Genomic DNA, 26,398 nt, shown 5'->3' on the forward strand with positions numbered 1-26,398 from the left:
ATCTGCTTGAGCTGCTGGTAGCTCAAGTGAATGCAAAACATCTCACAGAAAGGAGTAGAGGAAGGTCCCCGGGGTGTTGGCCATATTTCTCCAAGTTAACATCAATACCGCATTGCGTAACTCATGAAAGGGGTCATTGGCCTTGTGAAACTAGTGTGGTCAAAATATTGTAAACTTATATCGCCTGTATTATGGACTGAATTATTTTCTTTTGGCTCATGAAGTTCTTTGTCTTCTGTTCCAAGTCATTTATGTAAATGTCCATTATACCTATTATAGTAACACTGATTATATCAGGAAAATCTCTGTTCCAAGTGCTAGACATTAACCGCACAAGATATAATATGCTTTAATACATGAGAAGAATGCAGGTGGTGCTGTGGTAGCATTGACACCTCACAGTAAGATGTTGTCCTGTTCGATTCTCAGCTAAATCATCTTCTGTGTGGAGACATGCGTGAATGGACGTACCTTCGTTGAAGGTTGTGCATCAGAGCTGGCAACTTGGCACCTAAAAATCTACTGCCAATCATTAGCGGACCAGAGTTCTGCTGTGGCGACCCCTAACCGGGAAAAGCCGAAAGACACAACAACAACAACATGAGAAGAATGCAGTAAGTCTACAGGAGGTACACAGTGACTGATAATGTAGATTAGTCTTACATTGTGGTATAGTGTTTATCAGCCTTTGGCCTACTTAGTCAGATTAAATTGATTTCTACACTGAAAGTTCTGCTTTAAATTGCAAAATCATGCAGGTTTTAGTAAGGTACAGAAGAAATACCTATGAAAAAAAAACAGTAAAATCACACAGTGAATGATTCTTTTTTTATTCCCTTCTTACTTAAAAATGCATCCTTTTCAATGGATTGACATTAGTAAGATCCATACTTGACTAGTTTTGTCTATTTTACATTATGTTATTGGTTAAAGGGATAAGACAGTTGAGGATTTTACAGTGTTAGCCCATTCTAAAATCCTACCTTTGCAAATCCCCTAGCTATATACATACAGGTGCACAAAATGTCTAATGAGTGCCCAAAATGGAATGTAGGCAGCAGCAACAAAAATGATTCCAACACCTCCTGAGATAACTTTTACTGCCAATGCAACAAATGTAAACAATGTATTCCAAAAATATATTTAGCAAAACACCAGTCTACATGCCATGAAGATCAAATAACAAACCAGTTTCACCTACTGGCATCATTAGTCAAAAGCAGGAAGTGGCTACAAAGCTAGATTTAAACTCCTCATTTAAAGGCACGTCAATTTTTAAAAGACTGATTATTAAATTGAGAAGTATACCCCATCAGTGATTAAAACTCTACCAAACAAAACAAAAGCAGATATTAATAGATACATAATACATTAGTAGAAAAAATAGAGCTAATGTTTATAAAAATATAGTTAAATATCCCACCACAATTCAAGCCATAGACTATTAAATATCATGTATTATATTCGGGTCTATATTATAAAACCAAAAGTTTATTTCAGCGAACTCTCACATGAGCGAAAACACTGGTAAACGAAAGGGTGTTTGTCGGGTCATGGTACAATGAGGAGTGGGATATTTGCCCTTTCCTCACTGTAGTGCAGTCTCGGAGTTGGAATGTATACTTAGTGGGGGGGGGCACAGCCCCCCACAATAAGCAGTTTGATTACCAGCGTTTTCGCACATGTGAGCGTTCGCTGAAGTAAACTTTCAGTTTTATAATACAGACCCATTATATTCTATATTGGCATAAAATATACTTATGATATCTAATACATCAACAATATTCATTAAGTCCTGGCTTATATAAAGCTCCTAAATTAATGATTCCCATTCTTTCTTTCTGAGGTAAATGTTATGTTTAGATACACTAGACAAACGATCTCCTATTACCATGTCTATACCCACAAAGACAAAATTTGAAATATTATGTTCAAGATGGTGTTTAAATAGAGCACTTCTGTGATGTCTACAATTAATATCACTTAATGCACTGCTATCTTTTGTTTCAAATGCCTAGATATCTGGCCCACGTAGATGGCTTTCCCATTGACAGACTACCATATAGATTACCCATTCAGTGGTTCATGTGATCAGGTGTCTAATATCAAAAACTCTAGATGTATTAATTGAAGTAAATAATTTTGTTTTTGAAACAATTTTACAATATGTACAATTTCCACAAAATGTACTTCTACTTATTTTGTCTTTCTTATTTTGTTTCCGCCCATTGTATCTCTTTTAAAACCAGAAAGGTGTTCCCCTAAATTTTTGCCTATGTGGTAGCCATAATGGCAATAAGTATCCAAATTTTGCTCAACAAATGGATCTCTCTTTAAGATGTACCGATAATTATTAATCATCTCTTTTATTTTAAAACTGTTTGTCCCAAATGTAGTTATTAATCTAGGTATAGATGAATCCTCTCAGCAACAATATTAGTACATTCCAACAAGGTTTCCCTTGACAACTACATGAAAAGCCTGTCTTACTAGTGTTTTCCTATAGCCTTTTTTAACAAATCTTGCCTCAAGTTTAGAAGCCCCTAGTTTAAATATTTCATCTGCCTTAACTTCAAGAATTGTGTGTGGTTATATTATCAATTACATGGTTAGGATGACAGTTTGAGGCATGCAACAAAGAATTCTCACGATACAGACATGTAACCATAGTCCATCAATAATTTTGTCACATTTACATCTAGAAAATCAACATTGAATAGATCAACTTTAACAGCAAAAGCAAGTCCAAATTAATTTGTATTCAGATATTATCTGAACAACCAGATACAACCATCAACATAATTGGATGTTACTTCCCACCTGGCCAAAACATCCCTCCACTAGAAAACCTCCTCAGCTGGTCTACCCACCATCTCCCCCAAGAAACTATCATCTTAGGTGATTTCAATATTGACTGGCAATCCTGTTCTGGCAACAATCCAACCCATCATGTACACCTTCATGGCTTCACCCAACTAGTCCAGTCACCAACAAGGATAAATAAAAACTCCAGCAAGTACTCTACCCTGGATTGGATACTAGTCAGTAAGAACCCCCAGTCATATATAACAGGCTGCTTATCAGATAACCTCAGTGATCACTCCCCAACATTCCTACTCAAAAAATACCTGTACCAAGCTAAACCTGTCATCTATCATCAAATACGTAAAAATAAACTTTAACCCACTCACATTCATCTCATCCCTCAAAGAATGTAACTGGCATGCTCTAAAGTAACTCAGTCTAGATGACGCAGTTGAATCTTTTAATACTACCTTCCTGAACATCCTTAATTACCATGCCCCCATAAGATTTTCCAGAACCAAAGCACAACCCTCCCCATGGCTACAGAAAACCACTAAGTCAGAAATGAAAAACAGGGATAAAGCCTGGGAGCACTGGCAAAACCAAAACCCCGCAGCTAGACAGAAATTCCTAGAACTACGAATAGAGTCAAAAGATAATAAAACGGGACAAATTCCAATACTACCAGTCTGCCCTAGACTCCTCACAACACAGCCCCAAACAATTCTGGTCCTCCATAAACTCCATCCTCCACCCAGGTAAAGTCAGTACCCCTCCTCCTAACATCCCTCACTCCTCAGAAAATATTGCTACCTCATTCAACACACACTTCACCCAAACCATACTATCACTAGCTAAACAACACAACCCCCCTTCCCCTCCAACCCACACCTTCAACTAGTAATCTCCCCACTGCCTTCTGTTTTTCTCCTGTACCTACCTCCAACATAAACTTAAACCCACCAAATTAGCAGCAGACAACCTCCCAAGTGAATACCTACAAATCGCAGCTGATGCTCTGGCCTACCTAGTATCCATCTTGATTAACCGATCTCTGTCAGAAAGTTACGTTCCCACATTGTGGAAAGTCTCACATATAATTCCCCTCCACAAAGGCGGACCCTCTGCAGAACTAACCAATTACCGCCCCATAGCTATTCTCTCTCCACTCTCCAAAATACTAGAGAGATGCATACACTCTCAGGTCTCACACTACCTCCTTACTAACAACCTCCTTTCCAGTACTCAGCATGATTTCCGACCAAACCATAGCACCACCACTGCCTTACTCTCCTTTACAAACACTATCCTTCAGCATAAAAACAATGGCTATCTCTCCTCTGCTACTTTCCTAGACCTATCTAAAGCATTTGACATGGTCCTACACAAACAACTTATCTCTGTTCTCAATAACCTATCCTTCTCACAATCAGTCACCAACTGGTTTCAGAGTTACCTGTCTGACCGCCAACAATCCGTTGTATGGCAGAATGACATATCTCCCCAACTACCTGTCTCCATAGGGGTTCCCCAAGGATCCATCCTTGGACCCTTACTTTTCTCTGTTTACACCAATAATCTAGCCTCTGCCACCAAACATGGCACACTCATCCAATACGCAGATGACTCTACCATCATCTGCTCAGCCCAGTCCCTACCCAAACTGCAAAAGTCACACAGGAAGCCTTTTCCTCTGTTGAAACATGGTTATCCGATGCCCAATTAATACTCAACCCAAACAAAACTAAACTACTCATCTTCCAACCCACCAAACATACTCAAAACAACTCTCACTTTAACATCACAGCAAAAGACAACACCACTATATACCCAACTGAACATACCACATTGCTAGGAGTGGAAATAGACAATAAACTAAAATTTGACATTCACATATCCATGACCATAAAAAAAGTCCACAAAAAACTAGGAGCATTATACAGAAATAAACAATTTCTCACCAAAGCAGCAAAGATTTCAATAGCAAATTCCCACCTTATCTCCACCCTACTTTATGCCTCTCCAGTATATACCAACCTAAGGCAATGTGATCTAAACAAGCTAGAAACCCGCTACAACAAAATCGCAAAATTCGCCACAGGGGCATCCTACCGTAGTCACCACTGTCTCTCACTTGCTGAACTGGGCTGGCTTGAACTCCCTCACCTCCTTCAGTGGTATCAACTCTCACTCGCCCACAAACTAGTAAACCATCCACTAAATGTCCCATCCCTCCAGAATCTACTCCAACCCTATCGCACCACCAGACCACTAAGATCCAGCAACAAAAATCACTTGCAGATCACTAAAGCCAATAACTCTGCTGGTGAAGCACTATTCTCTTGCGCCATAGCCAAATTATGGAACTCACTCCCACCCACAATTACCTCCATACCATCATGCACCAACTTCAAAACTTTATTAAAAGCGCACCTAAAAACATGCTGGCTATGCCCTTGCAACTCCCACTCTAATATCATCCACCCCATCCAACTACTGCCTTTCTTTCACCTCCACTAACTACCTTGATGATAGCAAGCTCAGATGCTCATAAGCCTAGTACTTATTATACAGCAGGAACTTCTCATTGTTACATTTGTTAATGCCTGTTATGTACTTCACAGATAAAGATTCTAGTTGTCTACTGATGTACTATGTTCTTCATCTGTAAATATGTTGTAAGTAATTTTTATGTTAAATTGTTAATCACTATGTAATCCAATGTAACTACCGTCTGTTTATTTTACTGTGGAGCTTTTCTCCCCGGGCCTCCGCTGAAAATGGACCCACGTCCAATCGGACACTCTCGGTCAACAAATTTAAATAAATAAATAAATAAATAAATAAATAAATAAATATTCTACATTTTTCCCCATTTATACAATGAACTACACCAAACATACTAGCAGTCATCAAGGTAATGATTCCACATGCTCAAATGTTTTTTTATAAGGATTTTCTTCTTTGTAAATCAAACTGGACTCTGGAAATCCTTTAAATAAGTCTGCATATATAGGGGTAAAAGTCGTACCCATTGCTGTATCCTTTATTTGTTGGAACCAGTCAGCTTTATAGCAAAACACTTTATGTACCAAAACTGCACCATGAAATGTCAACACAAATTCCACCTGGATCTCAGAATACATCTATAAAAATACCAGCTAATATTTAACTGCCAGTAATCCACCCTTATGGAGTATGCTAGTGTGTAAAAATTGTACATCAAGTGTAGATAGGTAGAAATCATGTGGAACCTGCACATCAGTCATGAGTTTAAGAAACTTATTAGTGTCTTTTATATGTGCCCTTAGAAACAAGAAAAGGGGTTTCAATTTAGTTTCAAGATAAACTGACAGTGGTTCCATTAAGGAACCCCTACCTGAGTCTATTGGTCTACCCCATGGGTTGGTCACCCATTTGTGTATTTTGGCAAGATATAAAACCATTGTGGCTTAGGATCCCCCACCAAAAGCTGTTGCAGCAAGATATCTGAAAAAACACCCTAGTTTTTAGCCTCAACCAAAAACCTATCCCAGCCAGGGTGATATGGCAACCTACAATATGACATCACATCATTCAACTGCCTAGTTACCTCATTGTCATAATCCACTAAGTCCCAAATAACAATAGTGCCACCTCTATCTGATTTAACTGTAATATGCTCATTAGTTTTCAAATTATTAATTAGCCTCTTCTGTCTCTTATTTAGATTACAGTTGTAGTTTCTAAAAATATTATTTTGACTTACATGCAAATTTCAAATTACCTGTTTCTCAAACATTTTGACAGCAGGATTATACAGTGGCTGAAAGGTTGATTTCTTAACTCTAAATGAGGTGTTCAAAAATTTACACATATCTTGCTTCTGTCTATAAAAAAAATTAAATTCAAACCAAACAAAATTGTTTTACATCCATAACTGCAAAATACTGAGTGGCATAAAATGAAGGAATAAACCCTAACCCTTTATTTAAGACATCAATTTCATCCTTGGAAAAATTGTGTGAAGTCAAGTTAACTACTAACTGGTTCTCATTAGTGTCATCATCCAATGGTAATTCACTCTCATCGTTCCCCAAGTCTACATTCACTTCTTTAATCTCTTGAATATCCATTGACTCTGTTCTTATTTTTTCTTTCTCCTCTTCTGAGGGGCCTCTTGACTGCTTATTTGCAGGTTCACCATTTCCAACTTCAGTTGATTTCTTTAGAATTGAACATACTCTTTTTTTTTATTGGGTCTAATTTTGTTTTTGCTGTTTTCTGTAAATCCAACCTCTCTTTTAACATTCTTTCATGAGGAAGCAGCATTACTCTGATAGTCCTTTATATTGCAATGGTATTTCTTTAACTTAAGGACAGGTAACTCTGTTTCATATCTTTCATCTTCCTTAAGGAATTCTTAATATCTTTCTTTATATCCACATTGTAATGTACATTTTAGCAGGTTTTTATAGTTCTGATTAAGTCTTTCATTTAATAGTAACAACTGTTGGTCATAATATTCAATTAAAAGGCTAAGAAACATTTTAGAAACCATATTTTAAATTTCATGCTATTTCACAACAAAGTCTACATTATCTACCCCAACACCCAGTTCCACATATATTCATAAGCCTCTTGTTGCAATATCGGCATTTAAATATGCCTTTAGAAGCTTACTGTGCCAAACATTTGCTCTCATTTTCTTGGCCATCTCCATGACTAATTTGAATTCTTTCTCCATGCTTGACTGTATAGAAATGTTTTCTGTAGCCGCATTAAGTGTTTCACACATAAACATCATAAAGTCATCCTTATCAACTGATAGGTTGTTCAAAAACAACTGCAAATCTTCACTTTTAGCCATGGTCACAAATATGCTGTATTGGAATGCAATGAAGTAAACCAACAATCCAAAGGATGCACTTCTTCAAAGTAAACCTTTAAGTGGACATTCAGCGCTCAAAATAAATACAAATCTAAAAACAAAAGGCAGGTGCACAAAACATCTAACAAGTACATGGAATTAAATATAGGCAGCAGCAACAAAAATGATTCCAGCACCCGCTGAGAAATCAACTTCTATTTCCAATGCAATGAATATAAACAGCTCATTCCACAGATATATTTAAAAAAAACACCAGGTACATGCAGTGAAGATCAAACAACAAACTGGTTTCACCCACTGACATCATCAGTGTATAGCAGGAAGTGCCTACAAAGATACATTTAAACTCCTCATTTAAAGGCACCATCAGTTTTTAAAAGACTGATTATTAAATTGAGAAGTATATCCCACCAGTGATTAAAACGCAATTTAACAAAAGAAAAGCAAATGTTAATAAATACATAATATTTTAATGTTCAATGTTGATTATCTAGATGTAAATCTGACAAAACTTACTGATGGGATTTTAGTCACAAGTCTGTATCGTAAACCCTTTCACTAAGAACTCATTGTTTCATGCCTGAAGCTGTCATCCTAACTATGTACTTGGTAATATACCCACAGCACAATTCTTGAGGTTAAGGCATATAGATAATACAAATTAAATATTTGAGGCTTCTAAACTGGAAGCAATATTTGTTAGAAGAGGCTATAGGAAAACACTAGTAAGGCAGGCTGTTGATGTAGTCAGTAAAGGGAAGCCTTGTTGGAATGTAGTAATATTGTTGCTGAAAAGACTCAGGATTCATCTATACCTAGATTATTAACTACATTTGGGACAAATACTTTTAAAATAAAAGAGGTGAATAATAAACACTGGCACATCTCGAAGACAGATCCATTTTTTGAGCAAATTTGGATACCTATTGCCATTATGGATACCATACAGAGGCAAAAATTTAGGGGAACATCTTTCTGTTTTAAAAGAGATATGATGGGTGGAAACAACATAAGAAAGAACATAATAAGTGGAAGTACATTTTGTGGCAATTGTTCATATTGTAAAATTGTTTCAAAACAAAATTATTTATTTCAGTTAATATGTCTAGAGTTTTTGATATTAGACACCTGATCATATGCACCACTGAATGGGTAATCCATTTGGCAGTCTGTTAGTGTGGAGCCTTCTACATTGGACAGACGTCTAGGCCTTTGAAACAAAGAATAGCAGTGCATTAATTGATATTAGTTGTAGATTGCATAGAAGAGCTCCATTTAAATACCAGCTTGAACATACTACAGCAAATTTTGTCTTTGTGTGTATAGACATGGTAATCAGAGATAGTTTGCCTACTGTAAGGCCAAAAAATATAAGGCACAAATCTGGGCAGTAGAGAAGTATGAATGGATGTTAAAGGCTTTCCACATAAGTTCCCAAATCCTGATCAACTGGGTCAACTCTTAAGAGAGTATTGTCAAGTGGTAATTCTGCAGGGTAGATGACTTGCCAAAGGATATCATATTGCATTTTTTTTCATTTAGTTTCAGTCCATAATTTTGGCACCAGTTATTTATTTGGAACAACCTTTCCTGCAGGATAATTAAGCAATTAATGGATTCAGTGCCTGCTCCTAGTTTGCAGTCATTTGCCTACTCAGTCAACCAGAGCACTTTGGTATTGGCTTTTACTTCAGAAAAGTAGATGCTGAACAGGAGAGGTCCCAGCACAAACCCTATATATATATGTGTGTGTGTGTGTGTGTGTGTGTGTGTGTGTGTGTGTGTGTGTGTGCGTGCGTGCGTGTGTGTGTGTGTGTGTGTGTGTGTGTGTGTGTGTGTGTGTGTGTGTGTGTGTGTGTGTGTGTGTGTGTGTGTGTGTGTGTGTTTGTATATATATATGCTCATACATATCTTATCTATATGTATCTATATCTATAGCTTTACATATATATATATATATATATATATATATATATATATATATATATATATATATATATATATACACTTGCACTATTATTGTAAGGTATAATTTTCCTGGCTACTCTACTGGATTGTAATTTCTAAGATTTTTATCTTACCTAACCTTTTTTTAAATTGTACAACTTTCTTAATACTATAGCCTGTTGACAGTTACTATCATGTCTTAAGTTTTATGTAATGCCTTTAAGTTTTATGTAATGTCTTTCTGTTTATACCATGGAACTTTTCTCCCTGGGCCTCCGCTGAAAATGGGCATGTATCCAGTCGGACTATCCCGTTCAACAAATGTAAAATAATTAAAAAATATATATATATATATATATATATATATATATATATATATATATATATATATATATTCAGATAGATAAATGTCAGACAAGAACAAGACATGAGGGATTAACATTATTGGGGTGTAATGTAGTGCTTGAGGAAGTGCTGCACTGCTCCAACAATGCAGGGCTGCAGTACTTGAAAAGTGTAAGGTAGTCAGTATGAAAAGTAGTATTGAGTAGAGTAACCATAAGTAATGGTAAGAGATATTAGACTTGACATATGTATGCATATGGGTTTATATGGATGTGGTTTGGATTCCATACAGTTATGTGTGGATCAGACACATACTAGTATGAGATGCATGTAAATAGAGGAAACAAAACAGTGCCATACTGTTTCAGCAATAAGAGAATAAGGTAAAGAGCTATACAGCTGTAAGAATGCTTAAGATATCAAAAGATATTCAGCCTGTGTCAGTGGTGCAGATAGATAAACCTTCGACTGCAGCCCATGTGACCTGAGTTTAGTTATTGGCTTGGATTCCTGATTGTGCAGGTAAGAAGAAAGGAAACTTCCATCTTGTGTGTGTGGGGTGAGTACATACACAGGGATTACATTAGTGTATCGACGTTTCTGACAGATATCATAGAGAAAAGAGCACATTGTGCTGCCCAGGCGAGGGTGGGGCATCCTTTTGATGTCAAATCCCTTTTGGAGTGAGGGGCTGAGCAGCACTGAAGCCTATTGCACATCCCACCCACAGAGAGTTACCTGAGGGGTGGGCAGTTCAATAAAAACACTCCCAGGCAGCAGTGCAGTGTGGACAAAGGTGCCTCAATCTCCTCACTGCTCTTGACCATGGGGGCAGAGATAGTCCGGGTAGAGTAACCATGTTCAGCAAACCTGAGGGACTAGATGTGGTCTTGTGGGAAGCTGATGGTCAACTGTGTGGAGCCAAAATATTGAAGACATTCAATTTTTTCTTCTAAACCCCTTGTGCTCTTGAAAACATGGATGTGCTTTAGTTGTTTCTACTTTGCAATTATTCAAAAATGTGTCAAATGTGGGATCTATAATTTGATTACTTTGCTGAAATGTATATTGTAGTTGCATTAAATAAGTATCTGAAATAAACCAAGAGGAGTCAGTACAGTGTTAAATGTTATATTTCATTGTGCTACTTTATTTGAGTATCTCTCCCAGTTTGAACCTGACATACTAGCTACAAGTCATGTGCACAGAATCCCAAGCATACATTAATCAAGCAGACTAATCTAGTCTGCTTGTAGAGGGGACGATTTCTGCCTATAAAGTGAGGTGATTCCTCTACACATGGAGAAGAGATGCTTACTACAATATGATTATGATGGGACATGCCTGCACTTTGCACACATGTAAATGTCACTGTAGCATACAGTGAGACATCAAACACCAGATCCCAAGAGTGTGGACTAGGTGTAGGCAAAAAACCTTAACAATGGTGCATCCCAATGAAATATTTAATAAATTAAGAGTTTTTGTCCACAAATCAATACTGGACTTCTTTAGAATAAGTATTACATGAAATAATATTGTATTTATATTTCATCATTCCTAAGAACAATCAATGAAAACTAATAATTCATTAACCGAATCATTTAAAATTTAAAAAAACATATGCACAGATATATTAATTCATAAGTACTAGTATCAAATGTATAATATTAAATATATTAACTGTATTTGATAGATTTAATATATTTAAAATATTTTAATAAATCTATTAATTTAATTTAATTTACATCCTGCTCCCATACATATAATAGTCAAAAATGAGGATGTATACTAACTGTTAATCTAATTAGTTAATTAACAAATGTTCTATCTCTTAACATTTAGTATTAATAGTTTTATTAAGCCCTGGAAATTTATCAAGTTGTAACCTAATCTGCCGTAAGGTTTCCAGTATGTGCTTAAATAAGGCATGGATTTTGTACCTCCTTTTGAAGGAATACAAGTAAGTGCACCTTCATCCTTTTGGACAATCACACATGGTCATGTCCACATAAAATTCCTCAGAATAGTAGCATATCACAATATACACTAAAAATAGATTACAGTTTAAATGCTTATTTAATTCTATGGTCCTATCCAAATGTGAAAGGTTAATATTTGCTCCCTGAAACAAAAAACTATAAGGACTACAAAAAACACATTTAAACTTACCCTCATTTTTATTTGTAATAACAGGGAACACTTTAGTATCTTCATTTTCTAGAAATTGCATTAAGGATATAGTTTTCCTGTAAACAAAAGTAAGGCCTATATTGACAAAACTATCAAAATCTACATTTCCTTTTAATATTTTGTAATTGCTCAAAATCACAATCTTTACACTATTATTATCAATGGACATCTGTAAAACAATATTGTTTTTAAATGTAGTCCTGGAATGAATCAAAGATTTTGCAGTGTTAACAGCTATTAATATAGGGCAACATTATTCAACACTTTTATAAATAATCTCTTGAGCAGTGACTTCTAGTAAGGATATGTCATAATCTCATGATTAAAAAATCTCAATAGTCTCATTGGTGCCTTGTAAACAAATGTCATTGTCAGTGGTGAGTCTAGGCAATCTTATTATCTGGCTTGTGGTATATTATTTTTGATAAAACAAGGATGAGTGCTAGTAAACTGCAAAGACTTGTTAGTAAAGCAAGATTCCCTAAAAATGCTGCTGTAAAAATTCCTATTCTCATAATCACAAGCAATAAGGATGTCCAAGTAACGATTATTAACTACTACAAAACCAAAAGTAAAAATCAAAAATTCAGTGCAACTATTTAAAGTATGTACAAACTGCTCTATGTCACTAATAAAAGTTAAATCATCAACAAACCTTTTGTAGAATAAAACATATTGCTCAAAAAAAGGAATCTTGGTCAAAATATTGCTTTTCCCACCATCCAAGCACCAAGTTAGAATAAGAGAGCTACAGCAACCCCCATTGCTACACCCCTTTGTTATTATAGTAAACTCTATTAACGATAAACAAAATATTTCTGAGCATAATTTCTATTAATAAACAAAATATGTTAATCTTATCAGTATATTCTGAATGATGAGATAAATAAAACCTTAGAAATTCAATACATTATCAACTGGTATACTAGTTTATAAGGACTTGATTTCTAAAGTGAACATTAGTACTTTTGACTCAGTAACATGATATTGCCTACATGAATATAAAAAAAAAACACAAATACCTAACACAACTAGATAATTTTTGTACTAAGAGAGTCCAAAAAATAGAAATTCAATCATAAACGCTACCAGGTGCTGACACAGTCTAAAAGAATAAGGAAATAGGTTAGAATGCAGTTTAGGTATACCAACGTGTTCCAATTTTAGGAAATTCCACTACCATAATCTGATATACAATAATTTGCCCATTGACAAGTAAATCATTTAAAATACTATGGATAAGATCACATTTTTCTGAACCTCGCCCGACATAACAACTTTATACTCGATGGAATTAGCTAACATTTTTCCATTTTCAAAACATAGTCATGTTGATACATAATAACTAGTTCACTATGCTTGTCAGCTTTCATGACTCTTAATTACAGCCTACTGGATAAGTCTACCATAGCATGTCTTTCACTTTTGAAGATTCTAAAATCTACTTTGTTACTACAAACATAAATAATGTCTTTCTCACAAGAGTCATAAAAAGCTTGAAAATGGAATATAATGGAGAATTAAATGTAGAAGGTTTTCTAAATATAAAAGCATCCTTGCTACTAATTAAATAGTACAAATTTAATTTATGACAAAATAATTCCAAATCAATGTCCTAGATAGATTAGCACACTGGCTATGATCAAAAGAAACTTCTTTTCTTAACAAACAAAACTGTTCATCAGTGAAAGTCTCATGAGTGAAATTATAAATTATCACCAAAAAGAATAAAATTCATGCCCTTAGAAAAAATATGGTTCAGAATCAGAATACATTTGACCTGCTGTGTCCTCAGCTCCTGTTTCTGTCTGTGGCTATTCCTCGCCTTGAGATTCTGGCCTTGTTGTTTGTAATTGGCCCATATAAAGAGGCGAAGAGTATTTATCTGCTGACCCACTAACCTCGCTGACCTCCTTGGTGGAACTGCAGTTAAAAAAAGTTTGCACTATCAATGGGAACAGAGTCAGTTTTATCTACTTCTTCAGTCCCTGTAAGGTTGGCCGAACCATATTAGCATGCCCATCAGCGGATGCTGCATAGGTAGTAAATGTATGCAAATGTTTATGCAAAGTAGAACCAGCAAGAGGATAGGCAGCCCAATGATCACACACTAAAATATCTTTTAGGATTTTATTTTCCTTTCTTTCAACAATAGTTATAGATCTCCACTCGACAGTAACAGATAACACGTCATACTCAGGCAAAAAAAGTTGTTGACAGATGGTGAAGAAGTAATCTGTTGATCCAGATCAGGTAATTTTTTTTTTAAGTAGCAATGAGCTACTTGTTGTGCTGAATTAGTAGAAGCAAAATACATTTTATAGTAGTATTTGAGAAGTAATATTTTTGTGTGCATGTCTTTTTAATTTTTAAATTATTATGTTAATGAATTGTTGCTTTCCACTGCTTGTTCTTAGGTATGATGAACTATAAATAAAATGTTATTTAATCTGGCAGTTATTCTGAACAAGTCCAGTGTTGATCTATGGACAAAAGTGCTTAATTTATTAATTTTTTCATCAGGATGCACTATTGTCTTTTTTTTTGTTTGTTTTTTTTTTCTTTAATGTACAGTAAGGTCTGACATAAGTGAAAGAAGATACCAGACACAATGAGGATGACTACACGGTCATAAATGCCTTGTAAAAACATCAACATCAAATGTGTAACACATCTATAAACATAATTTGTTAATAAATCATCTGTTTCACAAGCAAAGGGCAAATGTTTTTTTTAACAGGTAAAGTTGCATAATCCATTAAAAGTAGTTGCACTCATCCACTCATATAATGCCTAGTCCTGCTACAAAATTCAGGTATTACTACTTTTCCCACCAATCTAAACATAATTGTTTTGTGAATGTGTTCAGCAGAAAGGAATGTTATATATTGTTGAAGTATGCAGCTACTAATGTCTGCCACTATAATTCCATAAATATCTTGTCTATGTGTAATTTGTGCATTTGTATCTGTGTCTGATTTTGTATTTCATTGCATTACTTTATCTGGGTATCTCTCCCAGTTTGAGCCTGAAAATGTTCCAGTGCAATCAATAAATGAAAATACATAAATCAGTAAATTAATGCATAAATAATTAATCAGCATGTGTGAAATTAGTGAGTAGTGGCTGTATTAGTTATTCACACAGTGCATTTTTTATGTTTACATAAATGGTCACAAAGAACTGGAGAAAACACAGAGAACAGACATAATTTATAAATGTTCTACATCCATCCCTCTTTTACTATTCCAGTGTGTTAAAAATGTACTGCAAATGTGTTCTTTTGTAATTTAAATAACTGGCCTGATTTGGTGAGTAAGGTAATAGGTACAACTGTAGTTATAATATTTACATAATAAGGAGGCTTTCAGATGGTTGGAGTTAATCACTGAGCATGTGAGATTTAGTAAAAATTGCTTTCATATTCTGAGTTCCTTTCTTTTGTTATCTTTGCAGTTTAATGTGTCTCGAGCCAACTGTAACAAGATCATTATGCTATTTACTGATGGAGGAGAGGAAAAAGCACAAGAAATTTTCAAAAAATATAATCCTGACAGAAAGGTAAGCACTACTTAAAATATAGTATACCATTTGATAAGCAAATAAAAGTTATGCATTAAAAAATGAAATCTTGAAAAGAGAGTAGAAGTTATAACTATATCAACTTCAAACTTGTTGGCAAATGTGCTGAAAATGTCAGAAACATGAATACCAGGTGCAAAATATTAAGAATATCTTTGCTTTTCACTGAAACCCAATATATGAATGAGGATTACATTTTAATGTACATGCATCATGTGCACCCACATACACACACACACACACACACACACACACACACACACACACACACACACACACACACACACACACACATACAGATACTGATATAGATTAGCTGTAGATATAGATATAGATATGGATAGATATAAAGATATAGTGATAGATAGATAGATAGATAGATAGATAGATAGATAGATAGATAGATACAATTTTATTATCTGATGTCAAATTATTACTTGGTTGAACAATGAAAATTCAAGCCCCTTACAACAAAGTCTATTTCACTGAACCACTCTTTAACATGGGTCCTGCAGGAGGGCAATACACATGTCTTCAATTCAGTTCCAGATTTGAATCATTGTAATGGGGTAGTGCAGAGGTTAGCATTGTCATCTCACAGCAAGAGATTCTCCAGTTTGATTGTCAGCTGGAGCTCCTTCTGTGCAGAGTCTGCATGTACTCCATGCGGTCCAGTGAGTTTTAAAGACATGCAGGTAGGAGCTTTTGTTTATGTGTGAACCTTCTGTGAAGGTTGGGTGCTGGGCTGGCAACTAGACATCGTAATAACACCACTGCCAATCAAGCTGCAGACCGGTGATCTGCTGTGGTGACCCCTAACCAGGTAAAGCCAAAAGTCATTGCTTTGGAATGGGCAATAAAATGGGCCCTGCAATGGTAACAAGTCCAGTCAACAATACAACGTTATGATGAAATGGGCTGAACCATTTGATTATTGATCAAGTGTACATTCAATGGGTGCACATAGTTACCATTTATAGAAATATATATAGAAATGTTTATATATATATATCTATGTATATATATATATATATATATATATATATATATATATATGATTAACTTGTTCTATATTTGCTTTATATACTCGCTTTATTTAGAATTTAGAATATTTTTCCTGAATTTATTGTACCAATCATTGTCAAAACTGTCTGTTTTATAAATGTATTAAGTGTACTGCGGAGCTTTTCTCCCCTGGCCTCCACTGAAAATGGGTTCTCTGACCCAGTGGACTTTCCCAGTTAACAAATGTCAATAAATATGTATATGTGTATATATATCTATATAAAATTTACTCAGAATGATAAATCCTCCAAAGCAATGCTCCATACTGAAGATATTTTGGCTAAACCAATGTCTGCAGGGATTTAATAAAGTTAGGATCCTTTACACAGCTTTGCAGTGTTTATCATTTTGGGTGCAGTTCTTTGGTGCTGACATTGTAGCTGTTTGGATATTTGTTCGTGTGCTCCTTTATTTCTTGTCTTCCATGCAATGTTGCATGAATTGTACACACATATAAAAATATACACATATATATATATATATATATATATATATATATATATATATATATATATATATACACACATACATATATATATATATATATATATATATATACATATATATATATACATATATATATATATATACATATATATATATATATATATATATATATATCTACACACACACACATATATTTATATGTGTAAGTATATATATATATATATATATATATATATATATATATATATATATATATAATCAATTATATATATAAATATGTGTGTGTGTGTGTGTGTGTGTGTGTGTGTGTGTGTATGTGTGCATATACAAACACATACACATACGTGGAACAAAACACATACATTAGGTTAACATTTGCATCATAATCTAAAACTCTATTATATAAATAACTATATACAATATATACACTTGGCCTGATTATCTGTATTTCTCCTTTGATAGCTGTGAAGTCCATCTGAGCCAATGGCCTATTTTCAGTGTAAGCCCAGGGAGAAAAACTCCACAACAGATTCAAAAACATTTAAGCAGTAGTTGATGAGTAATTATATATGCAAGGGGAGAAAACTCTCACAATGGGTTAAATATTTTACAATGAGTTGCAAAGAAAGGCTCCACAAAAGCACACATAAAAACATTTTACAGTAGCTGATTACTAATTATATACAAGGTAAAACAATAAGTGAGAAGGTCACTTGAAAAACCAATCAGTAAAAACAAAATGAAAACTCCAGCAAAGCTAGAACTTCCACTGAGTGACCTCCCAACCCTCTTGTATCAGAGGCACATGGGATATATGCAATTGACCCTTATGCACATCAGGTGTTTCAGCTAATTGGCGATTCTGAATGCCCATGACTTGTTTCGTCATTTTTATATACAAGGGGAGAAAATCCCCACAGCAGAAAAAACACAAACAGAACGCAATACATTTACAAAAATGACTAGGATACATTGAAATCAAGGATGCAATGCATACTGCAGGCAAGAAAACACTTTCAGAAATGGATAACCTGTGTCAAATAAACTAATGCATTCAGTTGTAGCAAAATGTTGATACAAAAGCAATCCCCAAACATAGTTTAGAGAAGCTGCAATGTGTTTTTGGCAGATCATCTTCCTAGACTTGAAATTGGATGTAAAGACGTGTTTTTTTCTAAAGTAGGATCAAGGAATGTGGAAAGTCATTTCAGAGACACCCGCTCTCAGTTTGACTGTTGAAATTATTTTGAATTATATTACTCCAAAGAATATTCACTACAATTATCAAAGGTATAGACAGGTGCACACATTAAACTCTGTTTTCAGATCATTGACTTGCTACACCTGAAGATTGGCTGTGGGCAGAACCAGTTATTGCTTCAGAAAAATGTTACATCCTTACCTAATCTGAAAGGCAGATAAGAAAATAAATAAATAAATAAATAAATAAATGCGGATCATGAAGGGGACTGCAAAACTAGTGCATGTAACAAATGGTTGCTGTAAATGTATATATTTTCCATTAAATAATTCAGACATGAAGTAAAATTGCATGTTTCCAGTGATTAAAGTAGATGAAAGTTGACCCTTGGAGTTCCAGAAAGTGATATAGAAATGAATATCTTGTTATGCTTTTAAGACTTTCACAACATAGACTCTTTAGTGCTAATAGTCATTTGATCTCACTCCTTTTGCATGGGTTCCAGTAAAGCTGACACATGTATTTCTACACTCAGGTCTGCTTATACCATAATGGAAAAGTGCTACCTCATACATGTGTCCAAACACATTACAGAATACCATCCCAGAGGTGTTTATCATTATTTCTGTGCTATCGTCCCATCACTTCACAGATCTGGTGGCAGAGATTCATCACATCATTAAGGAATAGATAAGTTTCCTAGCAAGTTGGCTGTGTTATTGCACAACAGTGGAAATATTCAGTTCAGCACCATGAAATAAATATTTGCTAGTCTTGGCAATAGAGAAGATAAAGTACATGCAGGAAGTTTTCTTCTTCTTCAATGGAATACATTTTTAGGTTGCAGAGATAAGTGAGCGGAATGAATGGAAGATGTTCCCTGCAGCATTAGAGGGTAAATCTTTCTATCATCTGGGGATAATAGGACTGGTGGAAAGATCTTCAGACAATATTCATAGATGAATATTAAATTAACTGCTCTAATAGGCAATTTTAAGTCCAGTCAGTATCATGAAATGAGATCCAAACCCTATACCTTGTGTTTATGAGGTTAAGATCTTAACCTTTGTGCTACACTTGTCATTGTCTGCAGGATGTAGGTATTCTCCCCCAGTGGGTATGCAAAATTTCCTGTCAGTAAGTATTTTCATAAGTAAATGAGTCAGGGCATCTGTGATAGAAGACAGCAGATTGAATCTGAAAATAAACGCTTGGCAGTTCAGTTCAATGAAGCAAAGAAGGGGCACTGTGCTGTCATACTGTGTTTTTATGCATCAGGTTAGGGGTACATTCTTTGCTTCACTTTGCGTGGAAGCATTTCGATAACCATAATGATATGATGAGATTCTAAGCATTAACTGTGAAACTAATGAGTTTTCTAAAAGTGTGTGCATATGTGATTTATTTTTATGGTATGTAGCTATGTCTGTTTGGCTTTATTGTTCTGTTTTTCCATGCAGGTATGTGTGTATGAGTGTTTACAAGTGTGTACCAGTGTCTGTGTGTGCATAAATGTATGTCTGTGTGTGCATTCAGGTATGTGTCTGTGAGAATATGCTTTTGTGTGTGTAGGAGTGTGTGTCTTTGTGTCAATGCATGTGTGCAGGGTTGCCATAAATGACACTTACTCGAAAGCCATATTAAAAAGTTGTTTCATAACTATTCATGTTCCATAATGCAATGCATTGTGTGTGTACAGATGTATATTTTTTCCATTATGTGTGTGTGTGTGTGTGTGTGTGTGTGTGTGTGTGTGTCTGTGTGTGTGTGTGTGTGTGTGTGTGTGTGTGTGTGTGTGTGTGTGTGTGTGTGTGTGTGTGTGTGTGTGTGTGTGGGTGTGTGTGTGTGTGTGTGTGTGTCTTTGTGTGAGGGGGCTATATTTATGTAACATATTTTATGTGCCTCTCATTTAAGCTATACTTGTATGGCTAGTTACAGATAAAATTATATGAAATTATATGATTACACTAATTAAAGTCTCATGATTTTATTGTCCACTGCAAATTCAATGATGACTCCATTTTGAACAGTTCACTGAAACTTTACATATCTGATGAAGAAGACAATTAAACAGAATGAAGAAAATTAATGTCTAAACTTCAGTAAAATTTGTGAATGAGGAATATTTTATATCACTAAGAAAGAAGGCATTTTACTGCCTTTAGGATTTATGCAGTTTTTTCTTTGCTATGATGTTTTATATCTCAAATGATGGCATTTATTTCTGTAGCTGAATAAAGCAATTACATTTTCAAAAAATGCTAGTCATAAATTATAGAGAAACACATTAATTGCATTTCTGACCTAAGATACATATACGTGATTATCAGAATATTTGAAATGAATGATAGTACATGGGTTTACATTCTTACGTATTATTAAGATGTAAAAGGCCAGCACACAAGGGTTCTGTTTTTATAAGAATCTTTTTGTGCGTTTTTATTTTTTTCAAGCCCACACACTTCTCGTAATGCGTTTTTTCTTTCACATCATTTACTTTATTAACCTGCGACATGAAGACTTTACAGTGTCTTGCATAAAACATCATTGTGCAGTGTCCAGACAGCAGGCACAGCTGGCTTCCACTTTAATTTGTGCTTCTACCATGCAGTTGTCTGAAAATTGCCTGGCCTCTAACTCTTAGATTACATTTATGCCATCTTTGGTGCTGTTTAATTGGAAATCCTTCATTTTATTGGACTAGATGTAAGTGTATCATTACTGGAATCACGGCTTGTAAACTGACAGCATGTAACATATTTATGATGCTACAGAGATTCAGTGAAAGTCATTTGAATTTAGTCGTAAGTACATAGTATAAACAAGAAGCACACGCTGACACACGTGTCTGCTTAAATGTCTACCAGGTAAAGTAAACCATTATCAGACATTTATAAGTATTTCACTTTCAACTGAAATGAGAATAAACAAGCATCATTCACTATAAATCATAAAGGAATACAAGGCATTAGCTTGGTATACCCAGTGCTCTCTCACATTACCTCTCAATCTTCCAACTCCAAAATGTGGAACACTACCTCTCACAATGTAGAACAAATGCCCAGAGTGTGGAACATTACCTCTCACAATGTGGAACAAATGTCCAAAATATAGAACATTACCTCTCACAATGTGGAACAAATGTCTACAGTGTGGAGCATTACCTCTCAGAACGTGGAACAAATGTCCAAAAAGTGAAACATTACCTATCACAATATGGAACAAATGCTCAGAATGTGGAACACACTGGAAAACTCACAACATGGTTATTAACTGTTCATTCATTTAATCATTTAATGTTGTTGTTGTTGTTGTTGTTGTGTCTTTCGGCTTTTCCCGGTTAGGGGGCGCCACAGCAGAACTCAGGTCCGCTAATGATTGGCAATAGATTTTTACATGCCGACTTGCCGGGCCTGACGCCCAACCTTTAATGAAGGAATGCCCATTCACGCATGCCGCCACACAGAAGACGCTCTAACTGAGAATCGAACGGAGCAACGTCTTATTGTGAGGCGACAACACTACTGCAGCACCACCACCGCAGTATGTGATTCAGTATTATTCGGTATTATTTAACATGGGTATTTGTTAAAAACATAATAATAACAATGAATGCATGCAAAATCCTTTGAGTGTAAAACAGCATGAAATACTGAATTTTGAAGATTCAAAATGAGGAATGTTTATCATAATGAAATACAGTTGAGGCGTATGCCTTCCAGTTGCTCTTTAGTAAACAGCTTAAACAAAATTTCTCTGTCCACTATAGAAAATAGCTTTGATATTCTTGTAAGTTCCAAGAACAGCATTGTCAACTGATATGATATTTTTACTAGAGAATCTCAGTGATGACATTGACTATGGTACCGTGTGGCATAGATTGTTTTGATCAGGTCTCTAATCGTGTTGCTATGTATGAAGACATGGATGTCAAGAAATTCACCTCAAGAGCAAAGCTCGAGAGGTGAATCTTGGTACCCATGTCAGGAACACATAATAACTGTTTGTGATTGATGAGACCCCATCATAAATCTTTGTTGTGAATGCAGTTTTATCTACTTGATGTACTACCTGTTACAGCCCCCCCCCCCAAAAAAAAAAAACAAAACAAATAAAAAGCCAATGTGTTTTACCAACTTTGAAAGGCAGTAAAGCATAGCAAGTAATGCCACATAAATACCAAGTAAGGAAAATATCGGGGGCAGTTTTTAAATACTGCCCCAATTGAAATAAGTTTCTTACAGAATGAAATCTGTAAACTTCCATGGATATATGAGGAAAGATATTCAGAGACTGTTGAGAGTGAAGGAATGTCTCTTCCCTAATACCCGACCATAACAGTGCTCAGTGAGTGAGTAACATTTGTTACACACCTTTGAAAGCACTGTTATGGTCGGTTCTTGTACTGTAGTAGTGTGTGAAAGAAGTATCTTTTTTTCTGATTTTCAAGCATAATCACAGCACTCCATGTAGTACATAGAGTGTCATCATCTGTTCTCCAATTGTAACCATGGTATTATGTGTTCGAGATATGGATGCCAAGAAATTCACCCCAAAAGCGAAGGAAAAAGTAAGGAACAGTTTTAAATACTGCCCTAATTTAAAGAAGTTACTTACAGACTAACATCTCTAAATTTCAAGGGACTTAGGAGGAAAGATTTTTGGAGACTGAAGGACAGCACAGCGGCACGAAAATTACCGAACCAACTGATATTTCCAACTTCCTGGCAGATAGGTTCAGTGCTAACTTTACCCCCCCTCTCACCCCCTAAAGAGCCCATATCAATACAGGAAGAATGCAGAGTCCCTGTAATCACATCTATGCATGTAAAATCTGAACTCTCAAACCAAAAACACAGCATCCATGGGACCGGACAACATCCCAGGCTGCATTTTACACAAACTTCAGAATGAACTGGCTCCCCACCTAAGCACCATGTTCAGTCATAGTCTCACATCAGGCTTTGTGCCCACTGAATGGAGCACAGCAACAGTTATCCCACTCCACAAAGGGGGAGCCACCACTGATCCTGGGAACTATTGCCCTATTAGCCTGACGAGCCTGGTCTGCAAGACCATGGAACGTATCATCATGGAACTCATAAACAATGACGTTGGTAACCTCCAAACTCTTGACCCCACCCAGTTCAGGTTTGGGAAGGGCAGAATATGCCTTCTGAACCTGATAGACTTCTTTGAGGCAGTCACCAAAGCCGTAGACAAAGGTAAGGTGGTTCACACAGCCTATTTGCCCTCGCCAAGGGTTTAAACACCATCCCCCATTTTGGAGTTGGAATTAGGTTCATAGGTTCATAAGTAGGTACTAGGCTATTGGCCCTAGGGCCTATACAAGCCTAGCCAAAAAGGTAACATGGCTTTCGCCACCCAAGAGATTATTTTCCTGTGCCCCTGTCAAGCAGAACCACAGAAGTGATCCCGGGGTGAATTTCTTATTACCCATCCAATCATCAAGATTTTTTTTTGAAGAGTGCTAATGAGGAGCTCTGTTTGACATAGATAGGTAGTCTGTTCAGAGTATGGAAAGTGTCTGGGACAGGCATCTATCCCTCCAGCATGTTCTCTTTATTGTGGTGACAAGATTTAGGTCCCTAGAGTGGGATTTCTTTATGTGGAGCATGTCCAACAGCTCTGGGTTTGACACAGCTTTGTATGTTAGGCAGAGATCGTCTCTGAGTAGGCGATATGCCTATAATTATAGCTAAACTCACTAAACTAGGTATAAATCCCTACATCACAAGATGGGTTGCCAGCTGGCTCACTGACAGAACCCACACTGTAAAAGTTGCAGACTCCAAATCTGACTTCAAACCAGTGACAAGTGGAGTACCATAGGGTTCAGTCCTGGGACCTCTCCTGTTTGGTATCTACTTCTCTGAAGTACAGGCTAACACAGAAGGCCTCTGGCTAATGAAGTTTGCAGATGACTGAAAACTAGGAGCCATAGTTGAGTCCCCAAATGATGTGGACATCCTATGGAAGGGCCTCACTGAGGCAGATGCTTTGTGTCAGAGACATGGCCTCAGGCTCAATGCCAAAAAGTGCATTGTCATCCCCTTTGGCAAAAACTCTGTACCCATGAACTACCACATAAACATCAGTCTACTTAATGCCAAATGTGTGATAAGAGACCTTGGGACCCAGGTGGACAGCAGTCTCTCCTTTGATAATCACATCGCCACAGAAGTCAGGGAATCCTTCTATGTGGCACACCTTATCACAAAAGGGTTCTCATCCAGGAAAAAAGAGGTCATTGTTCCCCTCTACTAGGCACTCATTAGACCCATTATAGAGTACAACACCCCTTTTGGAATGTACCTCACAAGACATCTGCAGCAGCTGGAAAGGCCACAGAAGTACCTCACAAAGAGGATTACTGGCCTCAAACAGATGCCCTACATTGACCATCTCAAAAAACTCCAGCTTTACTCTGTAGCATATCGCCTACTCTGAGGAGATCTCTGCCTTACATATAAAGCTATGTTAAACCCAGAGCTGTTGGACATGCTACACCTAAAGAAATCCCAATCCCTCCAAGCTACATGCTCTAGGGACCTAAACCTTGTCACCACAATAAACAAGACATGCTGGAGGGCTAGCTTCCTGTTCCAGAAACTTCTTATACTCTGGAACAAGCTACCCATCTATGTCAAGCAGAGTTCCTCATTAGCACTCTTCAAGAAAAATCTTGATGAGTGGATGGGAAATAGGAAATACACCCCGTGGATCATTTCAGTGGCTTTGCTCGACGGGCACAAGAAATTAACTTTCTTGGGTGGCGTAAGCCAAGGAACCTTGTTGGCTAGGCATACTTAGAATCTTGGGCCAATAGCCTAGTACCTACCTATGAAAGACCAGAAGGTCTTTGGCTAACAAAGTTTGCAGATGACTGCAAACTAGGAGCCATAATCAAAACTCCTAATGATGTGGACATATTACAAAAGGGCCTCACTGAGACAGATGCCTGGTGTCAAAGCCATGGCCAGAAGCTCAGTGCCAAAAAGTGTATTGTCATCCCCTTTGGTAAAGACTCTGTACTCATGAACTACCACATAAGTGGTAGTCTACTTAATGCCGAAAGTGTGATAAGAGACCTTGGGACACAGGTGGACAGTAATCTCTCCTTTGATAATCCCATCACCACAGTGGTCAGGAAATCCTTCTACGTGGCTCACCTCATCACAAAAGGTTTCTCATCCAGAAAAAAAGAGGTCATTGTTCCCCTCTACTCATCACTCATTAGACCTATTATAGAGTACAACGCCCCTTTTGGTATGTACCTCACAAGACATCTACAACAACTGGAAAGGCCACAGAAATACCTCACAAAGAGGATTACTAGCCTCAAACAGATGCCCTCATGAACTGTCTCAAAAAACTCCAGCTTTACTCCGTTGCATATCGCCTACTCAGAGGTGATCTTTGCCTAACATACAAAGCTATGTCAAACCCAGAGCTGTTGGACATGCCCCACTTAAAGAAATCCTAATCCCTCCGAGCTACATGCTCTACAGACCTAAACCTTGTCACCACAATAAACAGAACATGCTAGAGGTATTGACTCCTGTCCCAGAGACTTCCCATACTCTGTAACAGACTACCTATCTATGTCAAACAGAGTTCCTCATTAGCACTCTTCAATATAAATCTTGATGATTGGATGGGAAATAGGAAATTCACCCCAGGGATCACTTCTGTGGCTCTGCTCAACAGGGGCACAGGGAAATAATTTTCTTGGGTGGCAAAAGTCAGGGTACCTTTTTTGCTAGGCTTATATAGGCCTAGTATCTACCTATAAACCTATGAACATCCCTTTCCTTATTCCCACCTGTCATAATAATAAGGGGGTGTGTAACATCTGTTACATTCCTGTGAAAGCAGTGTTGCAATCATGTTTTGCATTACAGTAGTTTATAACAGGTTTG

General features: G+C 36.4%; 1 protein-coding gene across 4 annotated transcripts in view; it reads left to right on the forward strand.

Moving 5' to 3' along the window:
* The window catches only part of CACNA2D1 (calcium voltage-gated channel auxiliary subunit alpha2delta 1), a 3,475,830-nt gene that overhangs the window by 2,664,393 nt on the left and 785,039 nt on the right, over positions 1-26,398 (forward strand). For all 4 annotated transcript variants that reach the window (XM_044088264.1, XM_044088265.1, XM_044088266.1 and 1 more), the window contains exon 12: positions 15,617-15,721. In XM_044088264.1, coding sequence (XP_043944199.1) covers positions 15,617-15,721 — 105 coding nt within the window. The remainder of the gene's footprint in view (positions 1-15,616; positions 15,722-26,398) is intronic.

Source organism: Protopterus annectens, chromosome 11.part0 (assembly GCF_019279795.1).
Source record: "Protopterus annectens isolate FY-2018-M chromosome 11.part0, PAN1.0, whole genome shotgun sequence".
In the NCBI taxonomy this organism is placed as follows: domain Eukaryota; kingdom Metazoa; phylum Chordata; order Ceratodontiformes; family Protopteridae; genus Protopterus; species Protopterus annectens.